This window comes from Aedes albopictus, chromosome 3, assembly GCF_035046485.1.
Source record: "Aedes albopictus strain Foshan chromosome 3, AalbF5, whole genome shotgun sequence".
Lineage (NCBI taxonomy): Eukaryota > Metazoa > Arthropoda > Insecta > Diptera > Culicidae > Aedes > Aedes albopictus.
The window spans coordinates 381,148,469-381,161,987 of NC_085138.1; the positions used below are offsets into that span (position 1 = coordinate 381,148,469).

The 13,519-nt window shown below is 37.9% G+C and overlaps 1 protein-coding gene across 3 annotated transcripts in view; it reads right to left on the bottom strand.

The window, feature by feature from the left end:
• The window catches only part of LOC109399634 (gamma-aminobutyric acid receptor alpha-like), a 225,860-nt gene that overhangs the window by 23,374 nt on the left and 188,967 nt on the right, over nucleotides 1-13,519 (bottom strand). For all 3 annotated transcript variants that reach the window (XM_062855816.1, XM_062855815.1, XM_062855814.1), the window contains one exon: nucleotides 9,594-9,676. In XM_062855816.1, the coding sequence (XP_062711800.1) occupies nucleotides 9,594-9,676 (83 nt within the window). The remainder of the gene's footprint in view (nucleotides 1-9,593; nucleotides 9,677-13,519) is intronic.

The following is a 13,519-nucleotide window of genomic DNA, read 5'->3' on the forward strand; positions in this document are numbered from 1 at the left end:
ATGCAGAGGTATATTCGGTCTGTAGTGGATACAAATGATTGCAATCATCACTTCCTTCCCTTTCCCCACCTTGACATGCAACCTGACGTGGCAGGCGCCATTATCGCCTAAAATGGAAGATCACCAACGCTCACACACTGAAGAGCATGCTAGTCCCCGGCAGATAATCTCATTGGTTCCTTGTGTGAGTGTAGCTGGTCTGGCGATACTGGAGTAGCATCCACGGGCGGTCAATCAAGCTCAAGCTCAAGCTCAAAGAATGCTTTCTGAAATTTTCGTTGGAGTTCTTCGAGAGATTCCCAAATGAATTTCTCTATATATTTCCTTAGAATTCTTTTCAGAAATACCTCCGGGGATTCTCTAACGCCTTTCTTCAGGATTTCTTCCAGAAAATTCTCAAAAGATTTTCCAGGAAGTTCCTCCATGGGGCTTCCTAGAAGACCGTCAGATATTCCTCCAGGGGTCGGATCTAAAACTTCTCTTCGGGGATCCTTTCAAAAAATTTTGCGGTGACCCTTCATTCTTCAGAGGTTTTTAAACCTTTTGAAGCCGGAATTTTTCCATGCTTCATTATGGAGTATTTTCTACGTTTTCCTGTAGTTTTGGTAATCAATAGCATAAAAACGGTTAAATATTATGCATAATATTTTTTCAGGATAGCCTTGGTCATCCAAACTATTCTTGAGTTTAATCCTTAAGTCTACGGGTATAACGGTAACTTCTTTCATTAAACAAAGCTCCGATTTGTAATCAATCATGTCCAGTAAGTCTCCTAAAAGTTCAATAGACAGTATCAGATCAGACGGGATATCCTAAGTTATCCAAATTGTTCTTGAGTTTAGATTCTTAAGTCTACGGGTGCAACGGTAGCTTCTTTCATTAAACAAAGCTACGATTTGTTATCTATCATGTCCAGTAAGTCTTCTGAAAGATTAATAAATAATATCAGATCAGTCGGGATATCCTAGGTCATCCAAACTGTTCTTAAGTTTTGATCCTAGAGTATACGATTGTAACGGTAGCTTCTTTCATTATACAAAGCTACGATTTGTTATCTATCAGGTCGAGTAAGTCTTCTGAAAGGTAATTAGACAATATCAGATCAGTCGGGATATCCTTGGTCATCCAAACTGTTCTTGAGTTAAAATCCTAAAGTTTGCGGGTATAACGATAACTTCTTTCATTACACGAAGCTACGATTTGTTGTCTATCATGTCTAGTGAGTCTTCTGAAAGGTTAATAGACAGTATCAGATCAGTCGGGATATCCTGCGTCATCCAAACTGTTCTTGAGTTTATTCCTTAAGTCTAAGGGTCCCATAATATACCAAAAATATATAACAACGCTTATTGTTCCTTTAACTACTTTGGTAAGTACAGTGGATTATGTAACACTATTTAACGTAGTGGCAAAAGCTATTATCACAAGTGTAGACCTGAAGCTATCGTCTCCGGAGTGGCGTTGTTGATCTGGAATATCTCAAAACTATCTTGAAATGACTCATGATATGCCATGGGGATTACAGATTATAGTTTAAGGTAATTGTGAGAATAACTACTGTTACTATCAAGAGCTAAACTTCAGGAGAGTTTGGACGACCCTCAATGTTCCAAAGGTTCATAATAATATATAGTAGACTTCAGGTTGGTTCAGTCACCGCGATTGATTATGAAACGTTACTCAGTATGTCAGATATAGCTGATGTTACGAGTTTTGAAGTTTTGAACTCAAAGATAGTTTGGCTGACCTGGAACATTCCCATTGTGTCTCTAAATGACATTTGTGATTTCTAGAGCTTTACGGATCTCAGCAGATTATGCTATGCTATTATTTATGACGAAAACACAAAATTATTCTTGTAGATTTGGAGGACTTCAACATAGATTAGTTTGGACAACTCTGAATGCCCCAAAGGTTTATAATAAGCTAGTAGACTTCAAATTGATCTAGTAATTGCGGTTGATTATGCAGCGTTACTCAGTATAACAGATATGGATACTGTTACGAGAGTAGAGCCGAAGTTCTGAACTCCAAGGTAGTTTGGATGACATGCAATATCCCTGTATTGTCAAATGTCTCAAATTACATTTGAGATTTCTAGAGCTTCGCGAATCCCAGCAGATTATGCAATACTATTATATATGGCGAAAACACATAGTTTTTTTTTAAGATTTTAAAAACTTCATTATATAGCAGTTTGGACGACCCTGAATGTCCCAAAGATTTGTAATAGGCTAGTAGAACGTTAACAGATATGGCTACTGTTACGAGTGTATACTTAAAGATCTGAACTCCAAGGTAGTTTGGCTGACCTGGAATATCCCTATAGTGTATATAAATGACATTGTAGATGTCAAGAGCTTCAAGGATCTCAATATGTTATGCAATGCTATTATTTGTGGCGAAAATACATAACATTATTGTTGCAGATTTAAAGGACTTCACTATAAAATAGTTTAGAACACAGAACGTCCCAGAATATAAAATACCTTTTGATATTCTTAATGAAGGCCTAATGAATGTATATAAACGTAACTCACCACATCCAAGTTCAGCTTTTAGAACAACTTGTATGTCAATTATTTCGTTTTTCTAAATTTCTAGGCTATCAATGAAGTCTCAAATACTAATATTCCCATTTTCCCCTAATGGAGAACTCAATTTGCAACAACTTTGCCGAAGACAGTAATCCGTTTTGTAGAATGGGTGAATTTATGCAGCAGTTTCTATGCTGGGGTCATACATGACCCCTCCGGCTCTAATGGGTTAAGGAACTCCTTTAAAATTCTTTTCAGGATTTATTTCTTTACATGTCTTTTCTCTAGGGAAATTGTTTCAGGGATTTTATATACTAATACGTTTTATACGTTTTGCAAGAAATTTTACAAAGAATCCCTCCAGAAGTATCTTTAGTCCTCCTCCTCTCCTCTTCTTGGCGTAACGTCCTCACTGGGACAAAGCCTGCTTCTCAGCTTAGTGTTCTATGAGCACTTCCACAATTATTAACTGAGAGCTTCCTCTGCCAATGACCATTTTGCATGTGTATATCGTGTGGCAGGCACGAAGATACTCTATGCCCAAGAAAGTCAAGGAAATTTCCTTTACGAAAAGATCCAGGACGGACCGGGAATCGAACCCGTCACCCTCAGCATGGTCATGCTGAATACCCGTGCGTTTACCGCCTCGGCTATATGGGCCCTGTGTCTTTAGTAGGCTGTCCCAAAAAAAATGATGTTCAAAAAGTCAACGTGCTCAACTCTTAAATGAAATATACGCATATTTGAAACCGTTTTGTAGAACATTTCGATTTGCTTAAAAATCGTTTAGAGGTTTCGCCAGAGCAATTTAAAAAAAACCCTTCCTCATTAAAATTCTCAAGTTTTTTTTTAATTATTCAATATCGTTTTTAAGAAAAATGGCGCCAATGAATAGTTCTATCAGATAAAACTTTCATGATTGAAAACAAAAAAAAAATAGTACATGCATTTTTTTGTAAATTTTGTTGAAAAATGCTCAAAAAATAGACCTTTTACCAGCCCTGGCGGAACATCTAAACATTTTTTTAGAAAATCGAAATATTCTACAAAAATGCTTCAAATATGTATATCTTTCATTTAATGGTTGAGCACCTTGACTTTACGAACATCGATTTTTTTTGGTTCAGCCTAATCTCCAGGAGCTGTTCCGGATTTTTTTTCCAAACTCTCAGAAACTTATTAAGAAATTTATTCAAGAATTCCTCCAGTACCCTTGTCTACAATTTCTGAATGGACTCCCGAAGAATATTTTCCAAAGACTCCTTAAGAAACTTCTTTAAAATTTTATTCAGAAATTTCTCAGAGATGTCGTCTAGAAATTCTTTTAAAGGTTTTTTCATAAAATTTCTCAAAAAAAAAAAAAAATACATTTTCAATAATCTTTTAGGAATTCCTCCAAAGCCATCTCAGGATTTCCTCCATGGGTTCCTCCAGGAGCTCCTCCAACGATTGTTTCTGAAATTGTTTCAATAATATTGAACCTCATGAGGATTTTTTCTTAATATTCCTATGAAATTCCTTCAGGTAACCCTTGACGAACAATTTCAATATGTTTTTTTTTTGTAATTTCATACAATACTTCTGTAAATACCTGTGGATGAATATTTCAAAGAATGCAAGGATTCAAGGAATTTCTAAAGGAATCTCAGGAAATATTTCTGAGAGAATCGTTGAAGGAATTCGTTTCTTCGGTAACCCCTGACGAAATTTTCTAAGGGATTTCTAGAAGACCCTTGGAAGAATTTCAAAAGAAATCGCTGAAAATTCTCAGAAATAAAAAAAAAATCCACACTTTATTTTGAAAATCTTACTGATTTTCATGAACAAACTTACGAAGAAGTCTTAAGGTGATATTTCTGAAGGAATTCCTGAGTAAGTTTTGGATAGAATCCATGGAGAAATTTCTTTAAAAATCCTTGGAAGAATTTTTAAATAAATTGTCTGTCTAATTTTTGCAGAAATCCCGTGAGATATTCTTAATCTTAAGAGACGCGTCAATGTTTGATCTTAAAACTGAACCGTACTCGCACTGTAACAATCGAGGTTTTTAGGTAGTGTTGTACTTTTTACAACGGTGCGCGCCCTGAAGGACTAAAGGAATACCTGGAGGGTTATGTGAAATAATCTCAGAGAATTTTCTGAAGGAATTAGGAAAGAGTTACTGAAGAATTTTCTGAAAACTCTCCCTCAGAAGCCCTTGATTGAATTTCTATGAGGATTCTTTTAAAAAATATTAAAAAAAAACCTAGAGAAATCTCTAACCGCAATTCACAAAGGATTTTCTGAAAGAATTCCCGGTGGAATTTATGAACATATTTATAACATATTTGAAAAAATGTCTGGGTATTTCTCCAGAACATCTGTCAAGATTTCTAGAAAAGGCTCATAAGAAATTTGCAAAGGAATCAACGTAAAACTTTCTAGTAATTGTTTTAATAGAAATTTCTAAATTTCTTAAGGAATCCGAGAATTTGCTGGGGACACTCCATGAAGAAATTTATAGAAAAAGCCCTGAAAGATTTTTTGCTAATCGATGGAGAAATTACTTAAACAACCCTGGGATTAATTTGTCAAAAGAATTCCTGCGGTTATTTCTAAGAAATCAGCGATTTCAGGAGGTTCTACATAGAAATTCTTTGGAACATTTATGGAGGAACTTATGGCATTCCTAGAAATATTTCTAATTTTTTTTTGAAGAAACCTTCGGAGAAATATATGAAAGATATCTGAGCTCTTAATTCTCGAAAAATAAAACGCTGTTAGAATGTCAGAATTCCGTGGATGGTTTTCTGGAAGAATCCCCGGAGAAAGTTTGGAAATAATTCATGGAAAAAGTTCATGTGCATGGATGATTTTCTAGAAGAATTCATATTGAAATTTCTGGAATTTTTGGAAGAAAATTTCAAGATTGTCCTAAACTGCCATAAAAATCTTCTAAGAGATATACCAAGAATGTAAATGAGATTATATTTCTGAGCCTCATGAAAATACCGCCAAGAATCTCATTGATAATTCGTTAAGGTTTACAAAAGAGACTCGCTTAGTACTTAAAAGAGAATAAGTGAGGATGTTCAGAGTAAGAAAGCAATAAAAGAAATCATAAATAAATGTTACAAAAGATTCACAAAAAGAGCTTCAGAAAAATACGTCTAATATGCACAAGAAAAAAAATACAAAATGTTAAAAAACACTACAATTACCGCTATCAGGTTAGAACAGGTGGTTTGTAAATGCTGTCGAGGACAAAATCTTTGTCGTTTTCTCAACTGTGTGGGAAATTTTGATGAGTTCAGCTTGATACCACCCTCAATTGCAGCTGACTTATCGTTTTTGAACGGCTGGATATCACCCTTATCTTCCTTCAAGGTAGGAGTTGGCTCGTTGGTGCTCCCTGCTGTACTGACGTAGTCATTTATCCCGCTACCTTGGGCCTCCATTTCTGCGATCTCCACACCATTCAGGTGCTCCCGTTCATATCCCTGCATATTTTGGCTCGCGGCACGAAACCGTTGCGGGATGTGTTGAGCTTCTGACAGAACTTCCGTGTTTCTTGTATCGTTTGACGTCATGTCGGGTTCCATGCTGCAGCATTACCACACGCGCTGCATTCTTCTCCTCCATATTCGCTCTACACTCTTCGTCGAACCATTCGTTCCGTCGATCCCGTTCACATACCGGATACTGCTCTCGGTTGCGTCATTGATGGCTGCTTTAATTATACTCCAGCAGTCCTCTAGATGGGCCACATCGAGCTTACCTTTACCTAGCAATGCAGCCTCGAGGCTAGTTCTCAGTGGGATCTTAGGGGCCGTTCATAAACCACGTAGACTTCAAACAAATTTCTGACTGGAATCAAATTGACGGTTTAAAATTAGAATAGCATAGTGACGATCAGAGTAGTGACCCGCCATACAAAACTTCCCAGTTTTTTGCCTGACAAAAATAGTTAGTAATGTCTTAAATGTTATGTAAAATTGTTTATTTCTATCATTGTTTGTAAAATTGTAGGAAATTGATGAAGTCCGTCCAAAATTTGACTATAATTCATGTGCAATTCATACTACCAGACGAAGAACGATATTCTGTAAGTTGTGTTCACCTTTGTAGTTTTTCTGTTTGTCTTTAATATGTACTACGTCCAATTTGTTGAAATAGAACCCTTGAGAAAGATGGCATAGTACATCGAAACGTCGGGCATCGAAAATATATATCGTTTTGACTGCACCGGAGACTGCAAGGGGGGGTGGGGTCGGAGATTGCCAGATTTTAATCTACGTGGTTTATGAACAGCCCCTTAATTGCGCGAAATGTCAGGAAATATCCAGCCTTTACCGTGTCTCCCTCGCCATGGTGTTGCTGAATACCCGGAATTACCGCTTCGGTTACATGAGCCCTTTTTAAAATTTCTAGAATATTACTTTTTCATGGAATACTCACTGTTCCACCATAACCATACATCTCAATTGCAATCCGCAGATACCGGCCAAGCACTCACCCACCGCAAAACTTTCCATAACTTGACCTCACTTTGTCGCACTAGCTGTCTGTTTATCCCTTCATTCGGTTTGGTATTAGGTTCATGTAGGTAAGTGAATGGTAGCTACATATGTAAGACAAGGAGTTGCGTTGCCGAGGAATGGCATTTGTGGCTGGCTGCACTTTTGAACAAGTCAAACCCCGGATTTGCTGCTTCCCTTCGTGACATTCGCATCCTGATCGCACTGCACTGTAAACAGAATCGCATCAGATGGGATACCATGGTACCAGGGAGCGGAGAGAAACCCCTATTCCTGTGGGAAGAGTTATGAGTATTGCTCTCAACCTGAAACCTTTCCATTTTGGCTTCCACAAACAGCAAACAGACGACAACAAAGGTATCTAGCCGTAAAAAAATCGGTTACAAAAGTTTTATATGCTCTTTCCATGTTTCCAAACACACACAAGTCACCAGAGTAGTGGATGTGTGTGCCCTCGTGGTGATGGCAGAGCAACAGAGCTCACCTTGGCTGGTAGGTACGACGAGGCAAAAAGGTGCCTCGTGCTAAAGGGAACAACGGATGGTGTTGCACATCCGGAATAAAATATATTGGCTTCCGTCTGTCTCCCGGCAGCTGGAAGTTTTTCCTCTGCCTTGCAGTCACCCTTTGTGGAGTGCGAAAGAGTTGCACCACTTATTTTGCTCGGAATAAGGAGGGACTTTTTTGGTTCAGTCGGCACGCGTGCGGGTAGTATGCCGAAGGCGTTGGAGTTCGATTCCCATTTTGAAGTTCCTTTTTGTGCATTTCGTGCATTTGAATATTTCCTTTCCAAGGTTGTGCCAGCAGGGATTATGTCATGTCTGCCCCATAGTAACACAAATGCGAAACTTAGATCATGGCTCTACATTTCCACTGGAACTTGGTCTGTCTGTTTTCAACTTAAAGTTCTCTACGCACATCAACAGTTATCAGTTATCCAGGAAGTCGTGAGATTGGTAATGAAACTTTGGACTAGCTGACGAGAAGACTCCGTCTCGGAAGGGTTGTAATGTCGAATGGGATGCATGAAGCCGGAGCTGGGTGAGATGGAGCTGCAAACATGATCGCTTATTTCTGTTCACATCCAGTCCAGCGACAGCATCTATCGGTTTATCAAAGCGTGTAATCAGTATTTCATTTCGATGAGTTGTTCTCCACCGGGATAATGGAGACAGCGCTCGAGTGGAAGAAGTTTATCAGTGGGGAAAATAATCTGTAAAGTGCATTATGTTTGTTGGAGCACATATCATATTTCGTAGTTCTTAGTGTAGAAGTGTTTGATAGTATTTTTGGATAAACATTTTGAAACTAAGAACATAACTCTCTGCTTAGTGTAACGTATCAACTGTTTCTAATCTTAGTGCTATATGAGCCCTCTCAGTGCTATGACCTGAGAGCTTTCCCTGCCAATGATTATTTAGCATTTATATATTGTATGGCAAGCACCCGGGAATCAAACCAGTCACCCTCAGTATAGTTTGGTTGAATATCCACACGTTGAACGAATCGGCTGTATGTGCCTATGTGACATAATTATTATACTAGATTGTACGTAAAGCTTTGTTCATTTAGAATCTGGAATGACAAAATCACGTATATCTTAGGGATGGAATAACAAACATAAAAGGTGAAGCCCTCAAAACAAAGATTATTTATTTTACTTTCATGGAAAAATATCATTGAAATTATTTATTTTTATTTTCCACACATTTTCTCACTTTTTCAGTGTTGACCTCTCTAAAAATCTGCACGACGGTGGTAAATTTTAGGAACAACCCCTTCCGCACGTTTGTTCAACAATCAGGTCATCTATGCAGTGTCCTGAGTGCCTTGACTAGTCTGACTAGGATTCCGAAGAAAAATTGCCAAACTTTTTTTTATTGCGAAATGAGGGGCAATTCAGTGAATTGAGAAAACGCGAAATTTAAGTGTTTTTTCATTGATAAACACTACCCATCTGTGACGATACCACTGAACGTCTCCGGCTGTCATGGCAGCTCCTCAAAATAGGTAAAACCTCTACATATCCCTTGTGTGCGTTTTTGAAAAGCAGCACGATACTTGAGTCTGTCATCCTTGTATGAATTGGTTCTCATCATTTTGTTGTGAAAATATCATGCCCAGAGTACGAACTTCTTGCCAAATCTTCAAATTCAAAGCAAATTTATCAATAAACCCAAGCTTTTTCTTCCGAGGACACTTCCTTGTGTCATGGTTAACAACATCTGTGCACATAACACATAACGGTTTTGACGATATAACCATTTTTCGCGACTGTCGTACCTGACCACGCTAAATTTTCAACGTGTTTGTGCAAGATTTTTTTCCTCCTCTTGCCTTCAATCTGAAATAACTTTTCACTCGTTGCAAGCAAATCTATGAAATTTTCACCATTAAAAGTGGATAAGTGTATGATCAGACTGCTGCAAAAGAATGATGATTATTATGTTCATTGAGAGCGCCACTAGAAAATGTGACATGATTCCGGATTCTAAGTGAACATAGCTTTATGGAAAGACACTAGAAATTTAATACTTACATGATCCAAATTTCAGTGGACACCTTTGGATATCCATAGGGAAATCTTCTAAATTCATTGGACATCCGGCTTTGATGGTGAGTCTGAAACAAAAAAACACTAGTTGTCAAATTTCCAATAGGAATTGTACAATAGAGTGGTGCTGATGTTTCAGCAGTTTTTGAAAATTGAAATTCGTGTGCACCTTTCGTTTTAATTCTCTTAAAAAAAGAATCCTTCGAGTTTGAGTATTGTCATGTGATGACTTAAGCGTTACGAGGAGTTTTCGGAGGTTTGGGAGCCTCTTAGGTGCGTTACATGGGATCCGAAAGGGTTTAAGGGGGATTTTAGAGGCATTTCAGGACGTTTCAGAGCTTCTTCGGCGGGCCTCAGAGGCGTCACTTAAGCGTAACGAGGAGTTTTCGAGGGGTTTCGGAGCGTCTCAGGTGCGTTACATGGAGTCCGAGAGGATTTAAGGGTGATTTTTGGAGGTATTTCAAGAAGTTTCAGAGCATTTTCGGCGAGCTTCAGAGGCGTTATGGGAGCGTAACGGACAAGTTTTCGTGGGCTTTGGATCGACTTAGGAGCGTTACATGGGGTCGTGGGGGTTTCAGGGGGATCTTGTAGGCATTTCAGGAAGTTTCAAAGGATTTTAGAGACCCCATCACAATATCTTTTAAAACGCCCCTGAAATACTCATTGATTTAAAGATTGTCTTGAAACCCCCTGATACGACCCTGACTCAAAATGCCTTGAAACGCCCCTGACACCTCCGTAATCCCATTGAAACGCCCTTGAAATCATCATAATCAATTTCAAATGCCTCTGGATCCACTTTGGACGCCTTTAATAGGGTCCATAAACCCTCTGAAACGAACCTGAAAACCCCTTGAAATGCCTCTGAAATGCCATCAAACGCCCCTAAAACCTCTAGAAACGCCCTTAAAATGTTCCTGAAATACCCTGAAACTCTCTTAAATGACTCTGAAATTATTATGAAATTCCTTAAAACGCCCCTTAGACCTCTTGCAATGCCCTTCAAAGGCTCCTGAGATCCCTTGAGTTGCCCCTAAAGCCCCCTGAAACGCCCCTTAAACCCACTTAATACTATTCAAATACCCCTGATTTCTCTGTAATGCCATGAAAACACCAAAAAATCCTGACAAAATGCCCTTAAATGGCTCCTTAACGTTTCTCTAAGTGAAGAAAGTTTGGGAAAAAAAATTGAGCTGTGGCAGACCAGTTGAGCTGGAGAAGATGTAGAAAGCGTATTGTCGGAAAGCACAAATTCAAAAAACTGACAGAGGATCCCAACTCGGCCGCATACTACAGACATAGGTAAAGAAGTATTGCAAGCCAGTGCTGTCATGGTAAAATCAGAGCTGGTTACATTACTCTAGCTTTCTAAATTACAGCACCGCATACATGTACGCCCCATGGAAATGACTTCATCATTGCACCTAATTAAGATTTATGTCTGGAATGCTCCATGCATTATTATTTGACTATTTTATTTTGAAACTATCGCGAAAGGGACATTCTTGCAGGAATGCCTTCAATGAGTTTTGCAAGAATTGCTGCAGATATTTTTCCAGAAGCTTTCTCTTAATATTTTCAAGGAATTCTTCCTCTCTGGAAATTCTTTGAAAGATTTATTCATAAAATCTGGGAGCCCTCAATCCTCAGAAACATGATAAGTCGCAAAAGTTTTCTGGTTGAATGTCATCGAAAAGTCCGCCATATATAATTTATTGAGAAGTTTCTGCAAGAATTCGATCTGTACTTTGGTCTTTGATTTCAGACGATGTTTTTTTGAAAGCTTCCTACAGAAATTCCCCAACGGATTTTTTTTTCAGGAATTGCTCCAGAAGTTTCTGAAACATTTTTCCCTTGCAGAGTTCCTCCATAAGTCTCTCATGAACTATTTCTGAGAATTTGAGGCTATCTTCAGCTGTTTCTTCAGCTATTCTCCTTGGCATTATCCTATTCGTTCATCCAGGAATTGCTAGAAAAAAACTTCAGAAATTATTTCAGGAATTTTTGACGAGTTTTCAAAGGTACCTCCAGGAGTTTTAAAGGGTACCCTTGAGAGAATCATCCAGGAAATTCTAAGAAAGTCCTTCGAAGATTCCTAAAGAACTATTCAATATATTTGTGTAATTTCTGGAAGAACTGTTGACAAATATCTGCAGGAATATCTGAACAAATTTCAAGAGCAATTTCTAAAAAAAAGTTTTGGAAAGTTTGCAGAAATCACTGGAGGATTTTCTCAAAGATTGCGTGGAGGACCATTGGAAACAATTTCCGAGGCAATGTAGGAATTGTGAAGGAATTTTTGAATGAATTTTCGAAGGAATCGCTTGCTTAAATTCTTATAGCAATCCGTGAAATTCTGAAGAAATTTCTGGGGATAAAATAATCTCCTCAAAAGAATTCCAGGAAAAACCCCAGCAGGAAAGTTTGACAGAAATCCTGAAGGAATTTCAGAAGAAATCTTCAGTAGAATTCCTGTGGAAATCTTAGGAATTTCCAAAGAATTGCCAGCATTTCCCATGAGGAATTTCTTAAGTACTTCCTGGAGAAAGGCCTGGAGAAGTTTCACAGAAATTTTTTGGTGGAATTGCTAGAAAATAATATTGAAGAATTTATTGGAATATTTTTGAAGAAAACCCTTAAAAAAATGTTTGGAAAATTTTCTGAAAGAGTTCTTAAAGAAATGTATGGACGAATTTCCAAAAAAAAACCTTAATACCTGGAGAAACGCATTGATAAGCGTCTGCAAGGTGCTTATAATAAAAAAAATCTTCAGAAATTTGTAAAAGAATTTCCGGTACAAATCATATGAAATATTTTCTCTAGAACCATAGAGAAATTATTGGGATTATCCCTAGAGGGGTAATACATGTAGGAAAATCTGGAGGATATCCTGCCTGTGTCACTGAAAGTAATAATACAAAAAGAATCCCTAGAGGAATTCAGGCAGAATTCTCTGGATTAAACCATGAAGCAATTTCTGTACATATTCATGTGGATATTCAAATGGACAAATATCTGGTGGACTCCTTGAAGAAATTCCTGAAAGGCTATCAGGCAAATTTTCAGAAGAAACTACTGGAAGAATTTATTGAACAATATCAAAGAATTCGTGAAGAATTCACTATTGAAAATTCTAAAGGACTTCCTGAAGAAATTATTCATGCATTTTTTAAACTAATCCCTAGAAGAAACCTTGGAAGATTTGTTAATACCAAATTCCTGGAGTAAACGGAACATGCCACAAAAGTTCAGCCTATTGGACGCAGTGGCTTAATTTCCCCAACAGGGGAGGAAAAAAAAAATGGAGAAATCTTGAACATGAAATCCATGGACAATTGAGGAATCTCATAAGAAATTTTTAAATAAATCTCCAAGGAAATTTCTAAAAAATCCTTGAAAGAATCGCTGAATCTCTGTTATAATTTCTGAAGGAGTCTGTGGAACATTTCTAAAGAAATCCTTGGAGAAATTTCTGGAGTATCCTTTGATTTTCTTAAAGAATCGCTGCAAGCATTTCAGAAGAAATCCGTGGATTCCAAGGAATCGAAATACTTTGGCACCAACATTTCAACCAACCAACCAACTTCTGGGGAAGAGAAGGGTTCCCACTCTGATGGTGGATTGAGATGGAGAGATAAAAAACGACCTAGGCAGCATCCATTCATTACGTACCGCTCAAATCGGCTTAGTTTGACCCCCTCTCCCCTCCTTAACGCTTTTTTGTATGAAAAACCCTAAAATTTGTGTATGGGTCGTAACGCTCGGCCGAACTACTCCAACCCTAGAGCGTTACGTAATTTGTAGACGGCGCCCTATAGATTTACTTGGCATAAAATATCACTACGGAACACCCAACTAAAAAAAACTAAAAAAAATAGCCTATAATCAAAAGAAGGAGATATTTCTGATGA